Genomic DNA, 27,455 nt, shown 5'->3' on the forward strand with positions numbered 1-27,455 from the left:
AAAAAAAAAAAAAAAAAGAAAAAAGAAAAAAAGGCAATGTATGTAACTTTCCTGACATTCAGTAACAACTCAACAAATGTTGCTTCTCTTCTCACCTCCATATAATGTGCCCTTTGAGGCTGCTTAAAACCAATCAGTCATACATGTCAAGCTCTAAAACTGGAATGAAATTCTGAAATGTAGATTATATTTTAAGAGATATAAGCATATATGAAATCTCTGAGAAATTTACAGAGAAGTAAATCTTATTATATCTTAAAAATACAGATCAATGAAAACACATACAGTATTTTCCCTTTCTGTGTAACTTTTGTTCTCTAATCCACCTAAGTTTTTTTTTGTTTGTTTGTTTGTTTGTTTGTTTGTTTGTTTGTTTTGAGATGGAGTCTAGCTCTGTCGCCCGGGCTGGAGTGCTGTGGCCGGATCTCAGCTCACTGCAAGCTCTGCCCCCCAGGTTTACGCCATTCTCCTGCCTCAGCCTCCTGAGTAGCTGGGACTACAGGCGCCCGCCACCTCGCCCGGCTAGTTTTTTGTATTTTAGTAGAGACGGGGTTTCACAGTGTTAGCCAGGATGGTCTCGATCTCCTGACCTCGTGATCCGCCCGTCTCGGCCTCCCAAAGTGCTGGGATTACAGGCTTGAGCCACCGCGCCGGGCCCACCTAAGTTAATGAATGTATTTCTTTACAATTTTAATTCAGACACATAATATTTAACTTTATACATCTTAATTCCAAGTAATTTGGAGGTAAATCTGTAAATCAGATTTGAAAATAAAAATAGGAAATATGACATACACTTACCAAGAATGGAATGCAAGTTAATGTCAGCATGGAAAATACAGTAAGATACCTGGCCGATTTTTGAAATTCCAATTCCTGATCTCGAATTTTGATAATCTTATTTTTATAAGAGGGTTCCCATGCATAAAGTTTGAGGATCTGTAAATGAGTCACAATAATTATCTGACAATCTATATCATAGAAGAAAAAAATGCACACATACAAATAACACACACACACAATATTGTGAAGATAAAAAATGATGATACAACCATGAAGAAAATTGCATTGCTTCCGCTTTGACGGAATCAGAATATTTTCTTAAATTGTGGTATTTTGGGGGTGGAGCAGAGCAGAAGGAGGGAATGACCACCCAGCCCTATGTCCCCACCACCCCCAGTAACTTATTTCCGAGCCAGACTCTGTCAACATCCCAGCTGTAAGGCACGAACTCCATAGAACTCCATAGACAGCTTCCGTCTAGCTCAGTTCTGTCACTCTTCCTGCTGATCCAACTCTCACTTCTGTCTATTACCGTTTTCTTTATAGCTAAACTCTTCTCCCTGCCATTCCAGTTTCTCCACGACAGATGTTTTGGGACTTCAAGCCATTCTCTGAAAGCTGATTAGCGTTTTGAGATTGTAAACTATTTTCTGAGACAGAAAATGTGGGGAAATAGGATCCTACACTGGCTTATTGCATTAAACTTTAGAGTGAATTGACTTACATTCAAATTCCAGCTCTATGTGATGCTTAATTTTTTTTTTTTTGAGACGGAGTTTTGCTCTTGTTGCCCAGGTTGTAGTGCAATGGCATGATCTTAGCTCACGGCAACCTCCACCTCCCCAGTTCAAGCGATTCTCCTCCCTCAGCCTCCCAAGTAGCTGGGATTACAGGCATGAGCCACCATGCCCAGCTATTTTCGTATTTTTAGTAGAGACGGGGTTTCTCCACGTTGGCCAGGCTGGTCTCGAATTCCTGACCTTAGGTGATCTGCAGGCCTTGGCCTCCCCTAGTGCTGGGATTACAGGCTTAAACCACCGCGCCCAGCTGCGATGCTTAATTTTATGCGACTGCTTGACTGGCTATGGGGCCTAGTTGTTTCTTCAAACAGGAGTCTAGATATTTATGTGAAGGTATTTCTTAGATGCTGTTAGCATTTCAATCAGTTAAACTCTGAGTTAGACAGATGACCCTCTGTTTTTTGAGCTGACGTTATCAAATCAGTTGAAAGCCTTAAGAGAAAACGCTGAGGTTCCTCAGTGGGGAAGGAATCCTGCCTCCAGAATGCCTTCAGATTCAAGATGGCAGCATTAACTTCTGCTAGAATTTTCGGTTTGCCCACCTTTTCTACAGATATTACACTTGCCTGCCCCTACAATCAGATGAGCCAGTTTCTTAAATCTCTCTTCATATTTCTGTATATCTATATCTCTTTATATGAAATCTATTGATTCTGTTTCTGTGGAGAACTCTAATACACTCTCACTGGTTCTGTAAATTTAAACCTGACCCTTAACTGCGCAGTGTCTTGGTTTCCTAGTTAATAAAATAGAAATGGGAAATCTTTTTCTTGAGGTTTATAAGAATTCCATGAGGAAACACATATAAAGGAATAAGCACAGCATTTGATGCATGGAAAATATTTAGTAAATGGTAGCAATTATCAGTATTGTCAGAGAGAGGCTTTATAACACCTGTTATCAGATCCCAAGGATACTGACTGCTCTCACTTTTAAACTATCCCAGCTTTTCTAGAGAAAAATAATTTGCAACATACTATTTATAGAATAGCATTTATGTGATCATTTGTGTCCCACATAAAATAACCTAAATGACACCTCATCACTTCCCTTATATAAATCTGCCTTTACACTGATGGGTGTGTTATTACCACTCTTGCCTGCTTCATCTCATCTTTTCAACACAGTACCTTAAAATAATATTTTGTGACTTTTAGGATAGTTGTGTTTACTTGTGTGAGAAACAAAAAGAAAATGGCTGCATTTTATTTGACTTTGCATTTAAATGTTATTTTAGTGATAAGAATTCCTGTAATATCTGAAATCTGAAATTTTCTGCCAACAATTATTATGTCATCACTCTGAGATATTGAGAACACTACAAACTTCCTCTGTATTACTATGCTCAAAATAGGTCAAAGGCATATCCCTTTCATATTACCTTAATTCCATGTAGGATTTCTTTGAGCAGCTTTATCTGTTTATCTTTGTTCTGTCTTTGGCTTTTCTATTTAATGGAAAGAAAATAAAAGAATATTTGACAAAATTGGTAATACTTTTACTGATATGTCCAGAGCTATTTTTAAAATATGCTCTATTTTCTCTATTTTATTTAAGATTTAGTGGAGAAAAGCATCTTACAATATTTATACATTATTCTATTGACAATGTTGGAAGACAGTTATAAATAGGTAACTTGAACATAGTCAACAGGAGAATAGTAGAAAAGTAGAAAATATAATATATATTTAAACATAATTTGTTTAAAATTGAATAATAACACCCACATTCTACTAAGATAGAACACATTCCCAAAAACTCCCTTAACTGTTTATATACATACTTATAACAGAAGTGTCACAAGAATAAAAATAAGGCTCTCTATAAATTTTATTTGTTCTTTGGGAATTAGAATAATTAAAATGTATATTTTCAAATACACTTCCTTTTCTTTATATAAATGTTATGCAATTGTATTTTTATTCAAATATTTAACAAGTATAATATTTTATACTTGTTTGGATATCGTTTCTTAAGTGTCTTCTCCGTTAACATTGGCACTTTATGTTATATGTCATAAGTATTTGTATATCTTATGAAGAATGCATTTACGAGCTAATATCCATCATATTATGTGTGTGATTTAATACTAATAATATCATGTGTGTGATTTAAAGACATATTTTCTTTTTTTTTCTTTTTTTTTTTTTTTTTTGAGACGGAGTTTTGCTCTTGTTGCCTAGGCTGGAGTGCAATCGCATGATCTTGGCTCACCGCAACCTCCACCTTCCAGGTTCAAGTGATTCTCCTGCCTCAGCCTACCGAATAGCTGAGATTACAGGCATGCGCCACCACACCCGGCTAATCTTGTATTTTAGTAGAGACAGGGTTTCTCCATGTTGGTCAGGCTGGTCTCGAACTCCTGACCTCAGGTGATCCACCACCTCGGCCTCCCAAAATGCTGGGATTACAGGTGTGAGCCACTGTGCCCGGCCTAAAGGTATATTTTCTATTTAGTGTATTCGGACATAATATTGAAATCTCTTTGAAGGTTATAGGACTCTAAGGTTCAAAAAAGATTTTTGCATTCTTAATAATGTTCCTTTAAATAGGAGTTTTAAAATCCGGAATATATTTTTAAAACTGGTTAAAAGTATTTGTTATAATTATAAACAAATCCGTTATTCTAAACTCTAGCATGCTAAGTACGTTTACTTCATAAATATATGCTATTTTCTAGTTTTATGTTTAAAGATCAGTCATCTTTTACTTGAAAATTAAGAAAATATAAAATTCTATATACGTTTTAGTCACTTGCGGGTATTAAAGTAATAAGTAAAAATCTACCCTCCTTCTGTCTAATTCTACTTTACAGGTAACTATTTGTTAAAGACTGATGCTTTATCTCTAGATTACTTCTATGCTTATGAAAATATATTTATAGCTATATATCTTCATCTATTTACCTCTCCATCACACACATGTGTATAGATATATTCACATTTTAATAATGGATCAATGATATAGCTACATATATGAATGATATACATGCATATATTTAATCTACTTTATGCTTTAAAATATGATTGACACATTTCCATGTCAATATATATTGTTAATCTTTGATCCATTTAAAATTATAAAATGTTTTCATAAGCAATACATCCACCTCTGTTAATTTAACATGTGAAAGCACCTATCTCATTGCAGTGTGATTTCCTTCAATGCAGGATTCTATTTCTTACAGTACAGCACAGTGCACACTGGCTAACACATGGTGGAATGTCAAAACATATATTGATGGTAAGATGAATGACTGATTATAAAGGAAGAATATCAACATTAATTTAGTGAAGCATTTCCTGTCTGCTTGCTGCAGTACCTCACTTTTCAAACAACCAAGCATACCCCTACCTCCAGGCTGCATGCATACCCTTCCCTTTGCTCGGCATGTCTTTCCTTAGACGTCCACATGAATTACTCCTTCACTCTGTTGATATACCATTCCCTTCCTGAGGACTTTCCTGATCCTAAATGTAAAATGGCATTCTTTGTCTCTTCATCACTGTATCTTTACTAAATCTTCTTCATATACAAATGTTTTCTATTTATTTACTTGCTTAATGTCTGTCCCCTCCACTACCCCTCATGAGAGCTGGACTTGTCAGTTCCCCTCACTGCTGTACTTCCTGTGTCTGGAACACTGGTTGACATAGGATACATGCTTGGTTAATGCTGGTTGAGTGAATAAGTAAATGACAAAATTGAATGACTTCCATTTATAACTCTCTCTATATGATTAGGAGATGGTGATTATTCACTTAAGTCAGAAAAACTCAGCTCCTGTTTGACACATGTAACATGAGGCAGTCATTTTCTTACCTTTAACTTTTTTATTTTAGTTGCAGCTAAAGCATTTATTGGTATAACAAACACAAGGACTGCCACTCCTGCTAACACTGCTGGGCCCAGCTCTTGCCAAAGGAGATATATGGCCATTAGGATTTGAAAAGGGGCAGACCAGAGGAGATTGAGGTTTGCTGTCAAGTCCATGAGTTGCTGAGCATCCGCTGACATCAAGTTAATAATTTCCCCAGTGGAAAACTTTTGTCGAGAAACATTTGATAAAAGTAGGGCCTATAAAAAGAGAAGCAGAATATTTTAGAGTTCTGTGATTATGGGGCATCTTTATAGTCAAACAATGGTAACTTTTACTATCAACTAATATAATTAGGAAAATGTACAAGGTTATTTATGTACTGGGATATTATAAAATGCAGAAACATGATTTTTAGGTGATGAAATATAATTAGTGATTAAAGTATATAGTCTTAGAATAATGTTTATTGGCAGAGAGTAACATTTGGGTTTCCAAACAATAAGAATTTATGGAAACTATGCAGCCATAAAGAGGAAAGAGATCATGTCCTTTACAGGGACATGGATGGTGCTGAAAGCCGTTATCCTTAGCACACTAATGCAGGAACAGAAAACCAAACACCACATGTTTTCACTTATAAGTGGGAGCTGAACGATGAGAACACGTGGACACATGGGGGAACAACACACACTGGGACTTGTCATGGGGGTGGGGGCAGAGGGAGGGAGAGCATCAGGAAGAACAGCTAAAGGACACTGGGCTTAATACCTAGGTGACGGGTTGATCTGTGCAGCAAATCACATTCAGCACGTTTACCTATCCTGCACATGCACTCCGGAACTTAAAATAAAAGTTGAAGAAAAAAAGAGAACCCTCAATAACTTGTTGATTGCCAAAAAGAAAAAATCTCTTCTAGATATATTAAGGCTCTCCTCCATTTGGTGGTATCCCCATAATGCTAAACCATCTAAATATTATCAATACAAAGTACACAAATGCATCAATGAATATCTAATGAACACTGATGAATAGTTTTATGCTTGAAATTGTGGACCATTTAAAAGGACACAGTTTTATTTCTCAAAGTGATTACAGTCTATCTGTAAAGCCACACACACACACACACACATACTGTTTTTTCTGTAAGTGTAAAAACAGCAATAAGGGCCATGGGAACTTAGAGATGAAAGTACTCAAAAGGTGTCATAGAGCAGATGCAAATACATCTTTTCTTCCAACTCCCAATTTTCACTTTCCACAAGTGCGTGCTACTTAATATGTGTATACTGAATCCAGTACCCCCAAGCACAATTATTGGTAACTTCTTACAAAAGATGAGGATAGAAATTGATTTATCTAATTATTCATCCATTTTAAATTCCCGGTGAAATACATAAACAACTGTAAAAGTAGTGAGAGATTTGTATTTGTACTGGAAACTGGACAAAGTTTCATTTATATATCAAAAATTTTATGAAAACTTCCCTGCATTGATTTAAAGAGAGACAGGACTGAGACTTGGGGATAGCAAGAGAAAATGAGATACAGGAGTCATTCTAAATCTATCTATTCAATAAATTTAAAAAAAAAATGGAAAAGCCCATCTGGAATATGGTAGGTTGGGCCCACAGTGAAACATATAGCCAGGAACATATAGCCAGGTATATGTCATGAGCCGTTTATGTGTCTTCTTTGGATAAATGACTATTCAGCCTTAAAAAAAAGAAGACAATTCTGCAATATGAGACAATATTGATATACCTTAAGATGTTATGCTAAGTGAAATAAGCTAGATATAGAAAAATAAATACTGGACGAGTTCACTTATATGAGGTATCTAAAATGGTCAATTTCATAAAATCAAAGACTGGAATGGTGGTTCCAAGGGTGGTGGGGGCAAGGGAAAACTGGAAAGTTAGTACTCAACAGGTACAAAGTTGTAGTTAACCAAGATGAATAAGCTCTAGAGATCTACTGTAATATATTGCACCTATAGTTAACAATAAACGCATTTTAAGTTTAAAATGTATTAAGAAAATACATTTCATGTTAAGTTTTTTTTTTACAATAATAGAAAAAAACTCAATTGTTTTAGACTATTAGAGAAAATACTGAAAGTTATTATAAGATTGAAGGTTATTTGTATGGCATTTCTAGCACTAGGGGAATTTTTTCAATTTTTCGAATTTCTTTCAGTATTTTTTTCTGCCAAAATTCACAATCCAGTAAGGGCAATTTAGTTACCATTTATTGCTAAATTATACAATCTAAGCTGCCTTTTGTTATACGAAACAACTTGAAAGAGTTCTGAAATATGGCCAATTACAGTGGATGGTGTAACATTTCTAGAATTGTTTGGTAGGAAGTACTTTAGTCTGTTACAGGAGGAAAAACGTGATTCAGATGAAAAGAAAGGAAATCTAAAACAATGTTCAAAGTTTAGAAGCTTCTAAGTACTCTTCAATCAAAATGAAAATTAACCAGGTCATTTGTTACCTAATCAATTTTTCTAAGAAACTGTTACTTTAAACTTCTATTCAAGTTTTAGATTTGTTTTTTTACAGTATTTTCATATCATATAAATCTTAATACACACACTCACACACACACATAAAGTTGTGTGACTTATCTGTTTTAAAAACTTCATTCATTTCCCTCATTGAATTATGCTCTAAGAAAATTCACATGAACCTATCCTGCACATGCACTCCGGAACTTAAAAGTTGAAGAAAAAAAGAGAACCCTCAATAACTTGTTAATTGCCAAAAAGAAAAAATCTCTTCTAGATATATTAAGGCTCTCCTCCATTTGGTGGTATCCCCATAATGCTAAACCATCTAAATATTATCAATACAAAGTACACAAATGCATCAATGAATATCTAATGAACACTGATGAATAGTTTTATGCTTGAAATTGTGGACCATTTAAAAAGGACACAGTTTTATTTCTCAAAGTGATTACAGTCTATCTGTAAAGCCACACACACACACACACACACACACATACTGTTTTTTCTGTAAGTGTAAAAACAGCAATAAGGGCCATGGGAACTTAGAGATGAAAGTACTCAAAAGGTGTCATAGAGCAGATGCAAATACATCTTTTCTTCCAACTCCCAATTTTCACTTTCCTATTATTTCACTCTGTATGTCCATGTGTACAAGTTCTAAGCCCCACAGTCTTGATTATCACTAGTTCAGTCCTTAATATTTCATTTTATAAACTGACGATGAAATTTGTTTTGCAGTTTCACATTCTTCTTCTTATATATTTGTTATTTTCTAGACTCAATGCCAAGACTCTAGTTCTTCATTTCTTTATTTCTTGAATTATCACAGTAGCTCTAAGGGTCTCCTTCTTTTCTGTCTCATCTGTTTTTAATCCTTTTGTCTTATCATCCGTCTTATGGCTCAAATGGATTCCAATTTCCTATAGAATTAAGGTACATTTTAAAAATATAGTTTTCAAGTATTTTTTTAAGCAATGCCTTCTGCCTTTACTATCTCTCCCACCATTCTGGACATGAAACATTGTCTCAAGCCAAATTAATCTACTCACCATTGTCTGAGCAGGCCTTGTACGCATTTCTGTACCTTTTTTCTTCTATGTTATTCCAACATCAGAGCCTTTACCCCATGCAATGTATCCTTCCATTATTCCATGACCCACATCATGCAATATTAACCATGAAACTTTTCCTGACCATCCTAGCTGCAAGTAATACACATCATTTAATGTAGAGCTGCAAGGGCTCCAAAAATTCCCATCCCAATGGTCTTCAACCAGAAGTATGAGAAATGGTAAAGCTGAAGGTGGTACCATGTACCACTTATAAGAATGCATTCTTCAATCCCTTTTGTGCCAATAAATATGCCGGGATTATCTTTCTGACTCTAAGAACAGGGTTTGGATTCTGTCTCTCCTTCTCCTGACTATACTTAAGTATCTCTACTTTAAGAATGTAACTAAATGTTTACCAGGTTTTTTTTTTTTTTTTTTTTTTTGCATTTTATAATTACCATAATTAAAGTTAGATAACATCTTTAAACTACAAATGGAGACAGTGTAGACACCATACTAGCCAGTATGGTAGCCACTAGCCAGATGCAGTTATTACATTAAAATTTAAAGTAATTAAAATTAAAAATGGACTTCTTTAGTTGCACTAGTTACATTTCACGAGCTCAGCAGCCATATGTGATTAGTGCCTACCATACTATACAGTGCAAGTACAGAACATTTTTTAAAATCACAAAACTCTATTGGACAATGCTTAATGGAGGAATGCCCCAGACTGCCCATATTAAACCCAGATCTAATTGTTGTTTCTTTTTTAAAATTTCTTGTTTTTTATTTTATAGATTTAGGGGGTACAAATGCAGTTTTGTTACATGGCTATATTGGTTCATGGTGTCACCTGGGCTTTCAATGTAGCCATCACTCAAATAGTGCACACTGTCCCAATTAAATAATCTCTCATCCCTTACCCCCACCCACCCACCAAGCCATCCTAGTCTCCAATAGCTATTATTTCACTCTGTATGTCCATGTGTACACATTATTTAGTTTCCACTTATAAGTGAGAACATGTGGTATTTGACTTTCTGTTTCTGAATTATTTCACTTAAGATAATGGCCTCCAATTCTATCCATGATCCAGCAAGTGTGACATGATTTCATTCCTTTTTTATGACTGAGAGTATTCCTTGGTGTGTGTGTGTATGTGTGTGTGTGTGTACACACATACAGCACATTTTATTTATCTGATCATCTGTTGATGGACACTGAGGTTGATTCCATATCCTTGCTGTTGTGAATAGAACTATGATCAACCTACAAGTGAAGGTATCTTTTTGATGTAATGATTTCTTTGGAATCATGTTTTGTTTTTAGTCTCCAAGAATTTCCATGCAACTTGCACCTGTGAACTAAGGGGTAACAGAATCGGAGTTTTGAGATCACAGAATCTTGAAGTCATCAAGTGGAAGGAGGCCCATGTTCCTTCTTGCAAACCTAAAAATGATATTCCCTGAACTTTATTCCAAACTTACACTAGTAATTGTGGATGGACAAGGAACAAAGCACATCCTGATACCTTCACCCATGATATACTTTGGCTCTGCGTCCCCACCCAAATTTCATATGGAATTATAATCCCTGTGTGGTGAGGGAGGGACCTGGTGAGAGGTGATTGGATCATGGAGGCAGTTTCCCGTATGCTGTTCTCATGATAATGAGTGAGTTCTCATGAGATCGGATGGTTTAAAAGTGGCACTTTGCCTTTTGCTCTCCCTCCAATGCTCTAATCATGGAATGAAATCCTGTTCCATATGCACTATATACCAAAACAAGTGTTAGCATTCAAACCAGTTTCTAGATCCTTCTGTATCTTTATTCCATATTGAAGGCAGCGCATACTGCCTCAAGAATTAGGACCAGACAGCCCCTCTAATCCTGTATTTTGACCTAGTTCTACAGAACTAAACTCTGCTGCAAGTTCAGTTACCACTTACTGCTCAATTTGTACTTGACTTTCCAAGATCCATAAAACCACTTCATGTCCCCATTGTGGCCCAACAGAGCAAAATGGCCTGTAATGCTTCATGTCCAGCTCAGCCCAAATTAATCTTAAACAATCTCTAAGGAATTATGCAAGGTCTAGCCCCTGTAGTCACTATTCCCACTTTGCAATAGACGCAACGATGACCCTTATTTCCCTTTTTATTTCTAACAGCTTGCTCTAATTTCTACTTCAGTCTGTTCTGTTTTTACATTTAAGGTGTTGGGGCTCAGAACATGACACCCCAAAATATGGCACCTTGGCATGCTGAGCACGTGGAACTGAAGAACACTGGGAAAGCCTCAGAAGCAAAGTCTCTCTGACCCTCTCCAGCCCTTTTGTCTCCCCCTCCTCTTTCTTTCCTTTTTCCAAAAGTGAGTCACAGGAACTAGAACCCCTCTCCCTACAAACAAGACATTTAATTTAGAAAGATAACACCTTTTCCCTTCTCTCTTGAAGACCATCATGCCAGAAGGCTTCTGTCCAATACGCAGGGAAAGGAATACTATACAGAGAGGCCAGGAAGAATCTGAGTGGAAAGGTCATGCTGGGTTTCTCCTCTCAGTCCATTACTATCAGATCATACCCTTTTGTCTGATCACATTTCTACACTGCTGTCTATTCTTTGTAGAACCTAAGCATAAGAATAGACAGTTTTCCCTGGATCGCTAGGTCTTACTTCTGAAGATGTAAAATTTAATTAAATTAACTTGTTTTATTTTTCTCTTTTCAATCTGTCTTTTGCTATAGGAGTGTCCCACTGCAACTCTTATGGTGGGTGAAAAGAGGTATTACACCTTTCTGCCCCTACAAAGGACTGCTTTTATTTAGAGCAGTTTTAGGTTCACAGCAAAACTGAAAGGTACAGAGAAATCCCATATACTCCTTACCCTGCATGTGCATGGCCTCCCCCATTATCCTCCACAGAGTGGTACATTTGTTCCAGCTGATGAACATACATTGACACATCATTATCACCCGAAGTCTGTAGTTTGCATTAGGGTTCACTCTTGGTGTTGTACATTCTGTGGGTTTGTACAAATGTATAATGACATACATCCACCATTATACTATCACATAGAGTGGATTATTGCTCTAAAAGTTATCTGTGCTCCACATTTTGTGCTTCTAAATTCACTCTTTCTTGGCAGTTTAGTCTTTTATGCTTGTAAATCCACTTACATCTTATGTCTAACCTCCACTGCACTAATCATGGAATAAAATCCTGTTCCATATGCACTATATACCAAAACAAGTGTTAGCATTCAAACCAGTTTCTAGATCCTTCTGTATCTTTATTCCATATTGGAGGCAGCGCATACTGTCTCTAGAATTAGGACCGGGACAGCCCCTCTAATCCTGTATTTGGACTGAGTTCTACAGAGCTAAACTCTGCTGCAAGTTCAGTTACCATTTACTGCTCAATTTGTACTTGACTTTCCAAGTTCCATGAAACCACTTCATGCCCCCATTGTGGCCCAACAGAGCAAAATGGCCTATAATGCTTCATGTCCAGTTCAGCCCAAATTATAATACTTCCTTCCCCTTACACGAAGTCAATAGCTCTCTCAAAGACCTTTTCAAGACTTTCTGTGTGAAAACTTCCTTAGATGTGTACAACCCTTTTAGATTTCCTATTCATCTGATCTCTTATAAAATCTGCATTTAGTTCCACGTTTGTTATTTATGCTAACACTTCCCTCAATATATTTGGAAAGCAGGGGCTCACTTGTTCATTCACGCATTCATTCATTTATTCATTCAGTAATCTAACTTTAATAAAGTATAAAAGTAATTGTCTTATATGATAAAGATACAACAGGTAAATAAATTTCTATTCCAAATGCTGATGAACCTACAATTTGTATCAGAGTGCAAAGCAGGAACAAAGTACACTTATTGCTTGGATAACTATTTGATAACTAGGGGAAGGAGGAAGCTCTTTAACTGTTTATAATTATGTTATAAATAAAATACCCTCCATGACAAAGAGGCAGTGTTTAAAATGGTATTTTCAAAAAAGGACTAATTAAACTTTAGGGTTATGCCAGGAATAAAGATCAGCCAAGTTTGGGAGGCAGGACTTAGAATAAAAGAGCAATGGAGAATGACTGTATAAAAATGAATGACTTTATTGCCCAAAAATGAAGTTCACAGAGAAGAAATTAAAAGGTAATATGAAGATTAAAAATAATATTGTGAAAAGGAGAGCTTTTATTGATGCATACATACAGAAAACCATGAAAATATTCAATTCCATTCACTTTGTGAGTAGCAGTTAGGTGGCATAAGAGTTAACAAAGATTATCATTTAATTTAATGGATTAGGGCTGACTAGAATTTGTAAAGACCAGAGAGAGAGAGGGAGAGAGGAGAGAGCATGCACTAAAGAGAAATTAATGCAACCAATATCCATGAGCCAAAGTTCTTTTAAAGCAAAACAAAGGTATATACAAAGGATTTCCTAAGGCATTTTGATATATTCCCCTATTTTCTAGTCCCCTTATTTTAAAGCACATAAGGGAGTAGTCCCTCTAGAAATGGGAATTCCTTGGAATTTTTACCTTTTTGTAGATCAGTCCATTTACAGCTGTTTTAACTTTTGCTGAGGTGAGCATGTTAAAACGTTGATATTGCTGAAGAATCAGAGTTTGCAGAAAGACTACAACAAAAAGTGCCATTGCATAGCCGTAGCCATTCCAGCCAAAATCTGAGCTGTGTTCACAGAAAATGATCATTTGCCTGAATGTCATAAAAATTGAGAAAGGGTAAGAAATGTGAAACATCTGAAGTAGTTAAATGCTTATGAGAGTTTAGCACTGTCAAAATGTTACACACACACACACACACACACACACACACTCCTACCTGTTCTTTTTCTCTACTTGCTTAATTTGGTATTTGTCCCCCACGTCCCCCACTTTTTTTTTTTTTTTTTAATTAAAATCAGGAATCCCTTCCACTGACTTGTGAGTACGAGGTTATTTTCTGGTTTTGACATGGCAGGCCCATCATATAATTAACTTTTCTGGTATCACTTCATCAGAAAAGTCGAGACGTAGATACATGTAAAACTATTTTTTTCTCAAAATTGTGTGTTTTATCAAATACAGGGAAACATGACAACCAGAACGTAAGGAAGAGATCTTTCAGTATGGTACACAGGTGCTGCTTTTTTAAAAAAAATAAAAAACTTGATTTATATCTTATGTTTTATTTTCACTTTTATCCATAACCAATTTCTTTTTTCTCTACTTTTCCTTATTTCCTCTTAAGTTTGTGACAGCATGATCAGGATGATTAGAGCCAATCCTGGGGTGCAGAAAATAGTGGGGTGGTTCTAATTACAATTATCTTGGCTGATAGTCCCTCAACTATAACCATTGTCTAAAACTCAGAGTGCCTGATGTTCAGTGGTAATATTTTAAGCATGATTTTAAATTGCATCAATGTAACTGAAAATAATATTTAATTTAAAAGACCACATAGCCTATGCAACATGGTGAAAACAATTTGGGCATATACTGTGACATAACAAGTTAACATGCCATTTATTTTGCAGGCTTACTATTTTGGGTTTTATTTAGTAATCCTTTCTATTTCATATGTAAAGGTATAGTATTAGAGGTTTGATAAGTGGACCTTTTTCACTGTAAACTCTGGAGATGCAAAAATGGCCTATATCATTGTAATGTGCCATTTTGAGTGAATCCATAAGTTAGTAGAACTAAAATCAAACCATATGCAATTAGGTTTGACTATATCTACCCTTTTCTCAAAAAAATATTATATTTAAAAACTCATTCTTTATAAAAGTTTTATTTATTTATTTATTTATTTATTTATTTGAGACAGGGTTTCACACCTGTCACCCAGGCTGGAGTGCAGTGACGGGGTCTTGGCTCACTATAACCTCTGCCTCCCAGGCTCAAGGAATCCTCTTGCATCAGCTTCCCGTGTAACTGGGATTATAGATGTGCGCCCCCATACCTGGCTAATTTTTGTATTTTTAGTAGAAGCAGGGTTTTGCCATGTTGCCTAGGCTAGTCTTGAACTCCTGACCTCAAGTGATCCACCCACCTTGGGCTCCCAAAGTGCTGGGATTACAGGTGTGAGCTACCGCACCCCGCCAAAAGTTTAAATTTTTAAGTAGTAAGTAAAGCATAAATTTCTAGGCTTTGATCTGTTTGTTGACAATTTGGACAGCTACTGTGTAAAAAATTAAAAGTAATTTGTCTTGTTCAAATTGGTTTATCAACCAAGTGCTTAAAAATATTAACTTTATTAAAATAAGACTTTAGAATAAAGTATATACAAGTGTCTCTAATAGTAAAACCTCTAGGTATCAACAATTATTTGGAGCATTACATATTCTCAATGAAACTATTAAATTACCCCACACCCCACATATACATAATAACAGCAGAAAGTTCTGTATTTCTTAATTGATGTCATCCATTGGGACACCTACTTTTTACGAAAGCAACTTGCTAAATCCCTTCTTTGTTCTAGGAATTACATTTCCTGAAAGAGTAGCACTATTCTTATTGGGCGTATATCTACCGATTATACTTTTTCCTTTTTCATAAAGACAGAACAACTAAATGACTAACATCAGGCATTGTAGTGGTTCTACACACATTAACTGAGAAATATTAAAAACAATCTACGCTCAAGGCTTGATAAAGACCATGAAACAACATTCATGATATTAGATACAAATACTTGGTTTTTGTTTGATATTAAAATAAAATCCAAAAAGGGAGGAAGAGAGCCAACACAGCAATCAATAAGAAATATATCTTGTAAATAATGAAAGTATAATTTTACTAATAAATTAATAAAAATATTCCTTTTATGTGCTTTATTTTACACATATGAGTCATAATATGACAGTGTGCTCTCATCCTTAAAGATAGTCCTTTCCAGCAACTTTTTCATATAAAAAAATATATATTTTGGGACTACATATATACATATGTACATATATGCATATGCAGTCTCAAAATACATGTATTCTACGCATATATATGTGTGTGTGTATATATATATGAAACTACACATGTATATATGTAGTCTCAAAATTAGCTCATAAAATTAGTTCTTCTATGGCCAAATTATGATCATACAAGCTCTGCAATTCTTTCTGATCACTCAATTGTTACTTATTTAACAATTGAAATTTTAAGGTTTTTAAATTTAAGGTTTTTCAGCTGCTGCAGAATAAGGGTACTTTGGAAAATTGTAACTTTGGGTTAATTCCCTTTTATTCCGTATTTTTTTCAGGGAATTTATTTCAGTTCTTTATGCCAGACTTCGTGCTAAGAGCTAAGGACACAATGATTGAATAATGCAGGACAGTTTGCCTCTTTCATCACCTACGCCGGGAGAAAGGTGTGACTCACTGCAATGCAATATTAAAACTCTTGTTTTGCAGGTTTGATCAAACCAGTGTGATGCAAAAGTGTCTCACAAAGTAAAGGAGACTGTTCCCTACTCCACAGACATTCTTTGGTAATTCAGATACAACTTTTAGGGAACAGAGACACACTGAATTGCTATGACCTACTGCTATTTTAGGAAAGACCATGGCATGGTGAGATTCTCTCATAAGTCTCTTGAGCAGTAGTCATTGGCAAAGGAGAATCAGAGTATGACTGAAAATCCCTCGCTACTCCTCTCAGCCACTCAGCCAAGGTCGCAATCATGGTGGAGCAGAGAAAAGCAGTCTCTGCCTGAAGTTTTGACCACCAAAATCACGAACATAATAACATCATTGTTTAATGCCACGAAATTGTGGTGTGATTAGTTTTGCAGCATTGGATAAGCAGAACAGGGCAAGAGAGGAAGATGCTGGCCAATCCTCTGATAGAAAGATTTCTGGTCACACATAAGATAGTGCTATGGTGACTCTTGGGATATGCTGAGGTGAGGGGCAGAGGTAAAGGGAGGGAGAGATCTGTCATTTTGTGGGGAGGGGGCAGTTAATCCAGGAAACATTTGGCTCATACTTCTACAGACAAGGGAGCCAACAAAGAATTTGGGGTGAAAAATGTCAGGAACAGTTTTCTGACAGCAATATATACCTTGCTTGGATTCCCTGGTTCCATTCTCTCTTGTTTTTATTTTTATGTGTTTGTGCTAGCCACTGCTCCTCAATATCCTTTGATAAATTTCCTCATCTTCACCAACTCTACACTTTGGAGTAGTTAATAGTTTTTTGTTTTGTTTTGTTTTTTGTTTTTTGAGGACATCTTTACTTTTCTTCACATATGTTAAGATGATTTCATCCAGCTTGACATACCCAGTCCAATTTAGAAGAATTCCAGTTTGTCACTCCAGCCTATATCTTTCCTAACACCAGGTGCATATAGACAACTGGTTACTCAACTTTTTTGTTTTTTTTTTAGACAGAGTCTTGCTCTGTTGCCAGGCTGGAGTGCAGTGACGCGATCTTGACTCACTGCAACCTCCGCCTCCTGGGTTCAAGCGATTGTCCTGCCTCAGCCTCCCAAGTGGCTGGGACTACAGGCACACGCCACCATGTCCAGCTAATGTTTTGTATTTTTAATAGGGACAGGGTTTCATCATGTTGGCCAAGATGGTCTTGATCTCTTGACCTCGTGATCCGCCCGCCTTGGCCTCCCAAAGTGCTGGGATTGCGGGTGTGAGCCACCGCACCAGGCCTACTCAACCTTTTAATCTAGATGGTCCCATGTCAGGGATCCCCATGACAATTCTCCAGCTCAATTATTTATTTTAATAACTTACAGGACTTGGCACATAGTTATCCTCATGGCTATATTTATTATAGTGAAAGCATACAAAACAAAATCAGCAAAAAAGAAAAGATATATGGGGTGAAGTCTGGAAGGAAATGGGCACAAGCTCCAAAAGTCCTTTCCCTGTAGCGTCACACAGAGCATGCTTAATTCTCTCAGCAACTAGCTATGGCAATACATGTGAAATGTCTACAAGGCAAGCTTGTTAGAAATTCAGCATCCGGGGTTTTTATTGGCGGCTGGTCGAGTGGACACCCTTTTCTTAACACACACCAAAATTCCAGACTCCCAGAAGGAAAACAGATATTCACCATGAACCATATTGGTTGTATAAACAACTTGGAGCTATTGAACCATTCTTATCAGTTAGGGTAGTGGGTACCCTCCTGAAATGTAAGTTCCAGTTGCCAGCCAAAGACCACTCCTGTAAGCAGGCTTTCCAAAGTCCATAGGCAGGCCCGCTATATTAATTCTTTCTTGCACAATAGCTAATAGGGCTTTCAAGGTTAACAAGTCCAGAAGCAAACCCCATTCCCTTCTCTAGTCTTTTCATTTTCTATATCTCAGGATATGCTGACTCGTTTACCTTATGATTAAAAATAATTTTTTGAAGGCTTCCTTTACTTCTCGCTTCCTCTCTCAACCTACATTCAATCCATCAGTATATTCTGTTAACTCTACCTTTTAAACACCAGAGTCTGACCACTTCTTATCACTTTTATTACTGCTACCTAGCTGAAGCCACCATTGACTTTTGCTTGGATTATCACAAACAAACTTCTAACTGGTGTTTCTTCTTCCACTCTTGCAATTCTTGATTTTATTCTCCACATAGCAGCCAGAGTCATTTCTATAAGACTTAAGTCTAATCAGATCTTTGATTTTTTGCTCAAAATCTTCCAAATGCTTCCCTGCTAATGTGGACTAAAAGTCAATATTCCCATCATATTTCATAAGGTCCTTCAAAATCTTTTCATCTCTGCACCTTTCTCACCCCAACCTTATCTTTCCAGCTCTCTGCTCCAACCTCACTTTGCCTCCTTGCAGTCCCTCAGAGATACCAGGCATGAGCGTCTTCATGACTTTTGCCCTTCCTGATACCTTTAATCACAATATTTTCTTGGCCTCTTTCCCAGCTTCCTTCAAGACTTTGACCAAATGTCACCTTATCACTAATGTCTTTCATAATTACCTTACATAAAGCAGTAACTTCTAACTCCTCAAACTGGCATTCCCTTACCCTACTTCGTTCCTAAGCACTGATGATATCATTTATGTGTATTCATTTGTTTGACTTTCATCTCTCCCCTCTAAATGTCATCAGAACAGGTTCTTTGTTTTGATTTTTGTTCTGTCCCCACAGTCGACCTAGAACAGTTTTGCCATGCATAGGTGCTCGATAAATATTGAATGAATATATTCCTGAATGTCATCTGGGGTGTAGGTAATGCAGGATTAATGATATTTTCGTGAATTAAGTGATTATTAAAAACTCTAACAATTTTCAATGCTAAAAATATAATCGCCATTTAATAAAATATATGTTTCTTTGTGTTTCCTTCATATGACAGCTAGGTGTAAGTCAAGATTTCCTTGAAAAAGGTGGCACAGTCAAAAGCTCAATTTCATTGTCTACCTGTAAACCATTGCAGATAGATATTATAGAAATGCTTCAAGTCTTTTTACTGTATCTATATCTAGATACAGAGATACACAGAAATATACCTATGTTAGGTAGTAATAATATATGTTTATATATGTTATGCATAGTAATTGTGTGTGTGTGTGTATGTGTGTGTGTGTGTAATTGCCATGACTGTTAAAGCTCAACTCTCAAAAGGCCACAACTAAGTAATGTAGTGAAAATATGTATCATTTCCTTTTCTAAGCATACATTCAAGCAAGACTTCCTAGATTTCAATTATGACTCTGGCACTTTCTAGCAGTGCAGACTTGGACAAATTACTCCAATCTTTCTGTCTGTTTCTGCCATTGTAATAATGAATGTAATAATACTTTCTATGTCGCAGGAGTGTGGCAAAGATTAAATGAGATTACCAATGTGATGGTTAATTTTACGTGTCAACTTGACTGGTGAAGAAATGGTAAAACATTATTTCTGTTTAATAACATTTAAATAACGTTTTACCATCTACCAGATGTCTGGGTGTGTCTGTGAGGCTGTTTCTGGAAGAGATTAGCATTTGAATCAATAGACTGAATAAAGAAGATCCCAGAGCATAGTGCCTCATCCAATTTATTGAGGGCCTATATAGAACAAGAAGGTAAAGAGACAGTGAATTAGCTCTCTTTCCTGGAGCAGAAATATTCACCCTCTCCTGCCCAGGGACACCAGAACTCAAGGTTATCTGGCCTTTGGACTAAGACTGAATTACACCACTGTCCTTCCTGAGTCTCTAGCTTGCAAATGGAAGACTATGGGACTTCTTGGCCCCCATAATTGCAAAATCCAGTTCCCCTAATAAATCCCCTCTCATTGGGTTTATATATCCTATTGGTTCTGTTTCTCTGGAGAACCCTTGCTTAATAAGATTAATAAAAGATTTTAGAACAGTGCTTAGTACATGGTTGACTTTATTAGATATTGACTATATTATCCTAATTCCCATTTATATTATAGATAACCCTAATAGCATGTCCACATCCTAATAATATTTGCAATAAGAACCTTCTCTACTCTTTTGTATTAGAACTTTTATATTGAATACTTACTTATCATTTATCTGTGAGGAGGGAGAAAAAAACCCACCAGACTTTAACTTACTTCATTATGAGTGGGCTAGTGAAGGACAGAATATCAGCAAACACTTTGAATAAGGCAACTTGAATCAGGACAGACTTAAAGGTGTTCCACAATGCATAGAGTAGAGATGGTTTCTTGGTATGTGCCTCTTTATAAAAAGATGCCTACATAATTAAAGAAAATAGAAACAATGAGAAAATTGGACACAACTAATATTAATAAAATGAAATATATCTAGACTGATTATATAATTAACAATGTGCTCTGAAGACAATAAGTTAATAAGAAAGGAATAAATCAGTTAAAGTTGAAATTATGACCCACATCATTGAGATGGTAGGTGGTGTTACTCATACCACATGGCATAAAAGTATAAGTGCAATAGTTGCATTTTATTATTTTTGTGAGTTTTGAAACTACTTAATTAATATAAATACAGTTTTTATCTCCAAATTATATTTTCTTTTGGAGGAGTCTGAAAATAATATATATGCATATGCATATATATTGCTAGAGATAGAGTGTCTGCCCCTGCTCCCATAAACTTTAATTTTGGCCACCATATAATTTGCTTTGACCAATAGACATGATGCTCTGAGACACAGAAGCTATCTTTGTCACCACTGGTAAGGAGCCAAAGATATATGCATGCATATCAACACATGTGCTCCTGAACATTAAAGAGAAGCAATGTCGAGTAGTTTGAAGACAGAAGTGGACTGCAATAGCAATGAATTATGCTTATAAAGTAGATCGTCATTTCACCTTTTAGGAATTTTGATATTAATAATAGTATCTCACACTTGAAAAAAGCTTTATCTAGTTTTCGGGTAGTAATTACTTCAGGATTTAATAGAACTTCGTAATTAATTACCTTTTCTTTTTGCCTCTCTTGATTCCTTAAAACTTCCTTTCTCCATTGTTTTTCAAAGATGGGGCACACAGTGTGGGAGGAATCACTTTCATTTAGTTCAAAAGATCCTCTCTTTCCAAAGGTCTCTTATAGCCTAAAGTAATCACTCTAAAGATGAAAAAGTAAGGTAAACGAGATAGTAAAACAAATAATCTAGTTAAAAATAAATTGTCATGCATTTACTTCTTTCTTTGGTTTATACATTATTTTATTGATTAAAATACAATAACGAGATTACGTGTTTAAAAAAAATCATATAGTTTTATCCTGGAGGTCAATAATTTGCAATAATCATTTATAGTTTTTATAAATGCTGTTTAGACATCCAATTATTCAGCGAAATACCGACTTCATTTATTCATCTTATATTTTGGAAGTGTACCACTCAGCTCATTCACTACTTGACCTCACTTCCTAAAATTTAAATAGCAAACCTTCACAGTAGAATATTACCCTGACCACTCAAGTACCCACACTGGCTTTTAGGTTTGTATTGGAGGGGAAACGAATCCAACCTCTGAATTTGCAATTTTCTTCTGTTCCACTAGGACTTTCTGTACAATTTGCCACTTGACTTTATAGATTGTACAACTAGATGTGGAGTACTTGTCCCTATCCCACAAGCTCTGGCCTTGGCCTTATGACCAACAGAATATGAGCCAATGTGAGAGTGCAGTTTCTGAATTGATGCCTTAAGAAGCAAGGCAAGGCCCCACCAGCCTCTTAGTTTTTCCACCCTCCTGCATTCATTGAGCTTATCCTGGGTGACACTGCAAACAATTATGCAAGAACGGTGGATCTAAACTGGGAGGGAAACAAGATGCATAGCGTAGTTTTACCACAGAAGTTACTGTGGAGAGAATGAATTGTACTTACCTACAGCTCTGCTCTACCATCTTTCTGCTAACAGGGATCTGATATGTCTTCAGTTGAAAATCTCTTGAACTCATGGTCAGGTCTTATTTTAGCCACAGAGTTATGAATTATAATTGATCTAAACCAGTCCTGGTACTCTCATTACCCTCTGCTTGGGATTAATAATATAACTGAGTTATATTAGTAATTATATTATTATATTAGGTATTGCTAACAATACCTAAGCAAATATCTGCTAGGAAGAACTTTCCTTTTCAAATGAAAGCACAGAACTTCAAAATGAGAAAACATTTTGCCTCCCTTCTCCTTCCCTTGTGTCCTTTGAAGCCATGATGCTTTGAGATATAAAAGCCATCTTTGCCACTATGGATAAAAAGTCAAATAATAAGGATGGGAAGCAGAAAGACAGAAAAAACCTGAGCCTTTTTATCTTTTTTTTTTTTTTTTTTTTTTTTTTTAACGCAGACTCTTGCTCTGTTGCCCAGGCTGGAGTGCAGTGGATCAGTCTCTGCTCACTACAACCTCTGCCTCATGGGTCCAAGTAATTCTCATGCCTCAGCCTCCCAAGTAGCTGGGATTACAGGTACACACCACCATTCCTGGCTACTTTTTCTATTTTTAGTAGAGACAGGGTTTTGCCCTGTTGGCCACGCTGGTCTTGAACTCCTGGCCTCAAGTGATCTGCCTTCCTTGGCCAAAGTGCTGGGATTACAGGTGTGAGCCACTGTGACCAACCTAACCTGGGCCTTTCATAACATTTCCGAGATAGCTCAACAACCTATTTCCAACAACACCCTCTTTCCAATAACATAAGAAAATAAATACCTGTTTGTTTAAACTATTATTATTTGTCTATTCTGTTACGTGAAGTCAAATGCACTCTGAAGTGATTTAAATCAGATATAGTTTGTGACTTTGGTGACATGACTTTTTCAATAGGAAAGTAAACCTATATTTAAATCCAAGCCTTCTGACTGGCCTAAGGTCTGTCCGTATAAAGTGTATTAGCCCACGAGGCGGTAACAATGCCTTAAACTACTCCAAATTGGGACTGCTTTCATTGGCCTTGTTACTAAATAATCTCAATTGATTGACTCTGGGATGAATTTAAACCCTATGGTAACAAGAGATTCCACTAGATTTTATTTTACTTTTAGTATAATACATAATATCTTACCACAATTCATATCTAACAAAAAGGTTTAAATGTAGTAAGAAGGGACTTTCCGTAATCATGTTTCTGTTGGCTCAAATGTGCTGGACATTTTTCTGCAGTACACTTTTAAAAAACATATTAAGCAACAAACTACTTTCATGTCATATTAAGTTCTATTTCATTCCATAAAATAAATATTCATTTTCAAAATAAGACTGCATTGACTTTTAGAAAAGCATTTTTAATAACATTTACTGCCTCAGCATTTTGAGTTAGAACTGTGCAAAACTCAGCGGTTTTGGTTCAGGGAAAAGTGACCTCTTGCTTTCATGCTTCCCCAAATAATGCAGCATCTAAAAGTGACACTTCAGCTGACTTGATTGTGACTTTCATAGGTTAGTGGTTTAACTGCCTTGACTTTTTTCCCAGATGTGTGCTCCCCTCCACCATCTTTTGCCCTCTTCTAATAGACTCTGATCACATGGGTGGCCTTACCTTCCCACACAAGAGTTTGGAAAAAGAATAAGCAAGGAAGTGATAAGAAAATGGTACTTATTTAAATCAAATGTTGAGGCAGCTTTTTGGGAAACAACGAGGACCAAGAATTGGCCCTCTCAGTAAGTGAAATGTGTAACACATACTAGGTCCCATCAACCTGTGGGCTTTATTCCTAAAACGATAAAGTTTACACATGTATCTCGTATTTTTAGAATGATGTTTCTTTTCAAAGGACATTCACATCAATGAATTTGATTCTCACAACTCCCCAAAGCAGGCAGAACAGGATTAATTTCTCATTTTTACAGGCAGTTAAACATTAAGAACTTCAGAGACTGGTGATGGTGTTTTATATGTAAAACAAAGCAGGGCTAACTTAGCAAAAAGCAGAGAGTGAAATGTGTTACTTCTGATATGGTTTGGCTTTGTTCCCACCCAAATCTCATCTTGAATCGCAGTTCACACAATCCCCACATGTCGTGGAAGGGACCTGGTGGGAGGTAACTGATCACAGGGGTGGTTACCCCCATGCTGCCGTTCTCGTGATAGTGAGTGAGTTTGCACAAGATCTGATGGTTTTATAAGGGGCTTTTCTCTCTTTGTTTGGCACTTCTTCCTGCTGCCAGGTGGAGAAGGATGTATTTGCTTCTCCTTCTGCCATGATTGTACGTTTCCTGAGACTTCCCCAGCCCTGTGGAACTGTGAGTCAATTAAACCTCTTTCCCTTATAAATCACCCAGTCTCGGATATTTCTTCATCGCAGGGTGAGAACTGATGAATACAATTTCCACTTTTAAATGTTATTATCTTAGAGAAAATTTTGACTACATTTAGAATTAACAAGTGTGCATAAATATCTCAACCAACTCATGTGAAGAGAATAGAAAAACAATGGCATTCTGTTAGGAAGATGAGCTGAAATATAACTTTTATAGATGAGTAATATTTGAATACTTAGAATGTGCAAATATATAGTAGCATTATCAATTTTATTACTATTAATCACTTTTTAAAACATTTCTGGAAAGAGGTATTATGTTATGGGAAAAGGAAAGAAAGCAATCTGGCCAAAAATTATAGGATGGGAGAAAGATGTTTAATGTACACATTTTTTAATATGTGAGAAAAAGGACATATTGAATGGTGTATCCAGTTAAAATAATAACAGGATTGTGACTTATGAAAACTCTTACTAGATTTTTCCGTGTATGTCTCTGGCCATGATTATTATACACTGGTGACAGATTATATTTGCTAATAAAGGCTTGGTAATTATTTGATCATCACAATGATCTAGATAGCTATTGTCTTAGGAATTAAGGCTCATAAGTATATAATTTTTTAATTATTGTGTCTTCCGAGCACATTTTAATTGAGTTATTCATATAATTATTGATGCTTGAATTTGTTCTAGGAAATAATTTGACACTATTCTGTAACTCCAAAAATGGATCTGAGAATACAATTCATCTTTGTCTTCAAAGGGACATTCTCTTGTACAATAGTTAGGTTTCTGCTACAATTGCTTAATCACCACATAAGAAATCGAATTAGATTCATGCCAATGACAGTTCTGGATAACAACATTCTATGAAAATATTTCGTATCTAATTCTGAGATATTCAAACTAAACTAGAAAATAAATGTGATATTCACAGTTAGAGCTTGATGGTTTGTTTGATTGACTTAAGATATGATTTCAAAATGCTGGTTGTCATATTTGAAGATTTGCTGTGTCTTATCTTGCTTATTAAACTTAATTTCAGCTTCTTCAGGAATGCTAAAATAATGTTTGCAATATTTAATATATATGCATATAGGTTTTATAGTTTGATAATCAAACTTTAAAACTACATTTATTTAAAATTAATTTTATTTGCATTACTTATATTCTGTGATACCTATGACTTTAAAATGAGACTGGAGTTTTTTATTTTTTATTTTATTTATTTATTTATTTTTGAGACTGAGTCTTGCTCCGTCGCCCAGGCTGGAGTGAGTGGGGTGATCTCGGCTCACTGCAAGCTCCGCCTCCCGGGTTCCCACCATTCTCCTGCCTCAGCCTCCCCAGTAGCTGGGACCACAGGCGCCGCCACCACTCCCGGCTAATTTTTTGTATTTTTAGTGGAGACAGGGTTTCACCGTGTTAGCCAGGATGGTCTCGATTTCCTGACCTTGTGATCCACCCGCCTCGGCCTCCCAAAGTGCTGGGATTTACAGGCGTGAGCCATCGCGCCTGGCCCGAGACTAGAATTTTTTAAAGCTGGGGTAGGTGTCACTCTTCCTCTCAACTTCTCCATAAACAAAATTCAGGTTTGGAAAACATTTCTATACATACACAAATTTGAAGCATTAAAAACATTAACTGTAAATAGCTCACATTTACATTTCTAGCTATGCTTTCTTTTTTCTAGTGTGCTGCTTAATGTTACATAGTTTTGCTATCCTCTTTAAGAGATTCCTAGATTCGTGTAACTTGAAAATCTTATCACAATTTAATCCCTTCTGCTCAAGTATTTGCCCACAAGTATATACATTTTCTACCTCAATTGCTTTCAAAAACTCCCCAATGATCTTCATGTTGACAAATTTAATGGAGAATATTTAGTTATTATTTTAATTTACTCCTTTTCAGTATTTGGCCCTATTGACCACTTTATTTTTTTACTTTCTTGACAGTCTCTCTTTTCTTTCCTGTCACTCATACTATTTCATCAGATATTTCTCTTATAATATATTCTGAACACCTTTACTTAGTTTTTTTTTTGTAGACTCCTCTTTCTCTTGCCTTTTAAATACTGAGGATTGCCAATGTTGCATTTGTTCAACCTATTCAATGGGTTCTTCCTCTGGGCAATCTCATTCATACGCATGGTTTCAACTACTGTCTTCTAGTCAGTGACTCTCAAATCCATATCTATAGGTCAAAGGTTTATTCGAAGCCTGGAAGCCACATATCCAAACTCATTTTCATGTCATGCTTCATATGTATCTCAAAAACTAAAAATGTCTCAGTCTGAACCCACAGTTTTTCACCATGTCTAAACTTCCCAGCCAGTTCTTTCCCACCTTTTATTATGTGGTTTTCACATTTTATTTGCTTAACTTGGGATGCCACGTTACTCACTCCTACACATCTTTAAATGTTAAGTGAAAGCATTGGTATCCCTGAAATGGTCCCTAGTTGTGCAAACTCGATTAGATGACACTCCTGAAAATGTGTGTTTGTCGGTTATGCTTATGTTGCCTTGTCCCCTTTTTTGTAATGGTGGTATACTTTTTTGTTGTTGTTGAGTCGGAGTCTCGCTCTGTCGCCCAGGCTGGAGTGCAGTGGCGCGATCTCAGCTCGCTGCAAGCTCCGCCTCCCGGGTTCCCGCCATTCTCCTGCCTCAGCCTCCCTCCTGAGTAGCTGGGACTACAGACGCCGCCACCTCGCCCGGCTAGTTTTTTTTTTTTTTTTTTTTTTTTTTTTTTTTTTTTTTTTTTTTAGAGGTGGGGTT

At 36.2% G+C, this 27,455-nt stretch overlaps 1 protein-coding gene across 1 annotated transcript in view; it reads right to left on the reverse strand.

The window, feature by feature from the left end:
- LOC108515500 (multidrug resistance-associated protein 1-like) overlaps nucleotides 1-27,455 on the reverse strand; it is a 100,200-nt gene that overhangs the window by 66,023 nt on the left and 6,722 nt on the right. Inside the window, 7 exon segments of the mRNA XM_017852416.1 lie at nucleotides 802-939; nucleotides 2,965-3,030; nucleotides 5,406-5,660; nucleotides 13,531-13,708; nucleotides 20,534-20,676; nucleotides 21,387-21,490; nucleotides 21,493-21,533. Of these exon segments, the coding sequence (XP_017707905.1) occupies nucleotides 802-939; nucleotides 2,965-3,030; nucleotides 5,406-5,660; nucleotides 13,531-13,708; nucleotides 20,534-20,676; nucleotides 21,387-21,490; nucleotides 21,493-21,533 (925 nt within the window).

Source organism: Rhinopithecus bieti, unplaced genomic scaffold (assembly GCF_001698545.2).
Source record: "Rhinopithecus bieti isolate Rb0 unplaced genomic scaffold, ASM169854v2 scaffold_34373, whole genome shotgun sequence".
Taxonomy (NCBI): domain Eukaryota; kingdom Metazoa; phylum Chordata; class Mammalia; order Primates; family Cercopithecidae; genus Rhinopithecus; species Rhinopithecus bieti.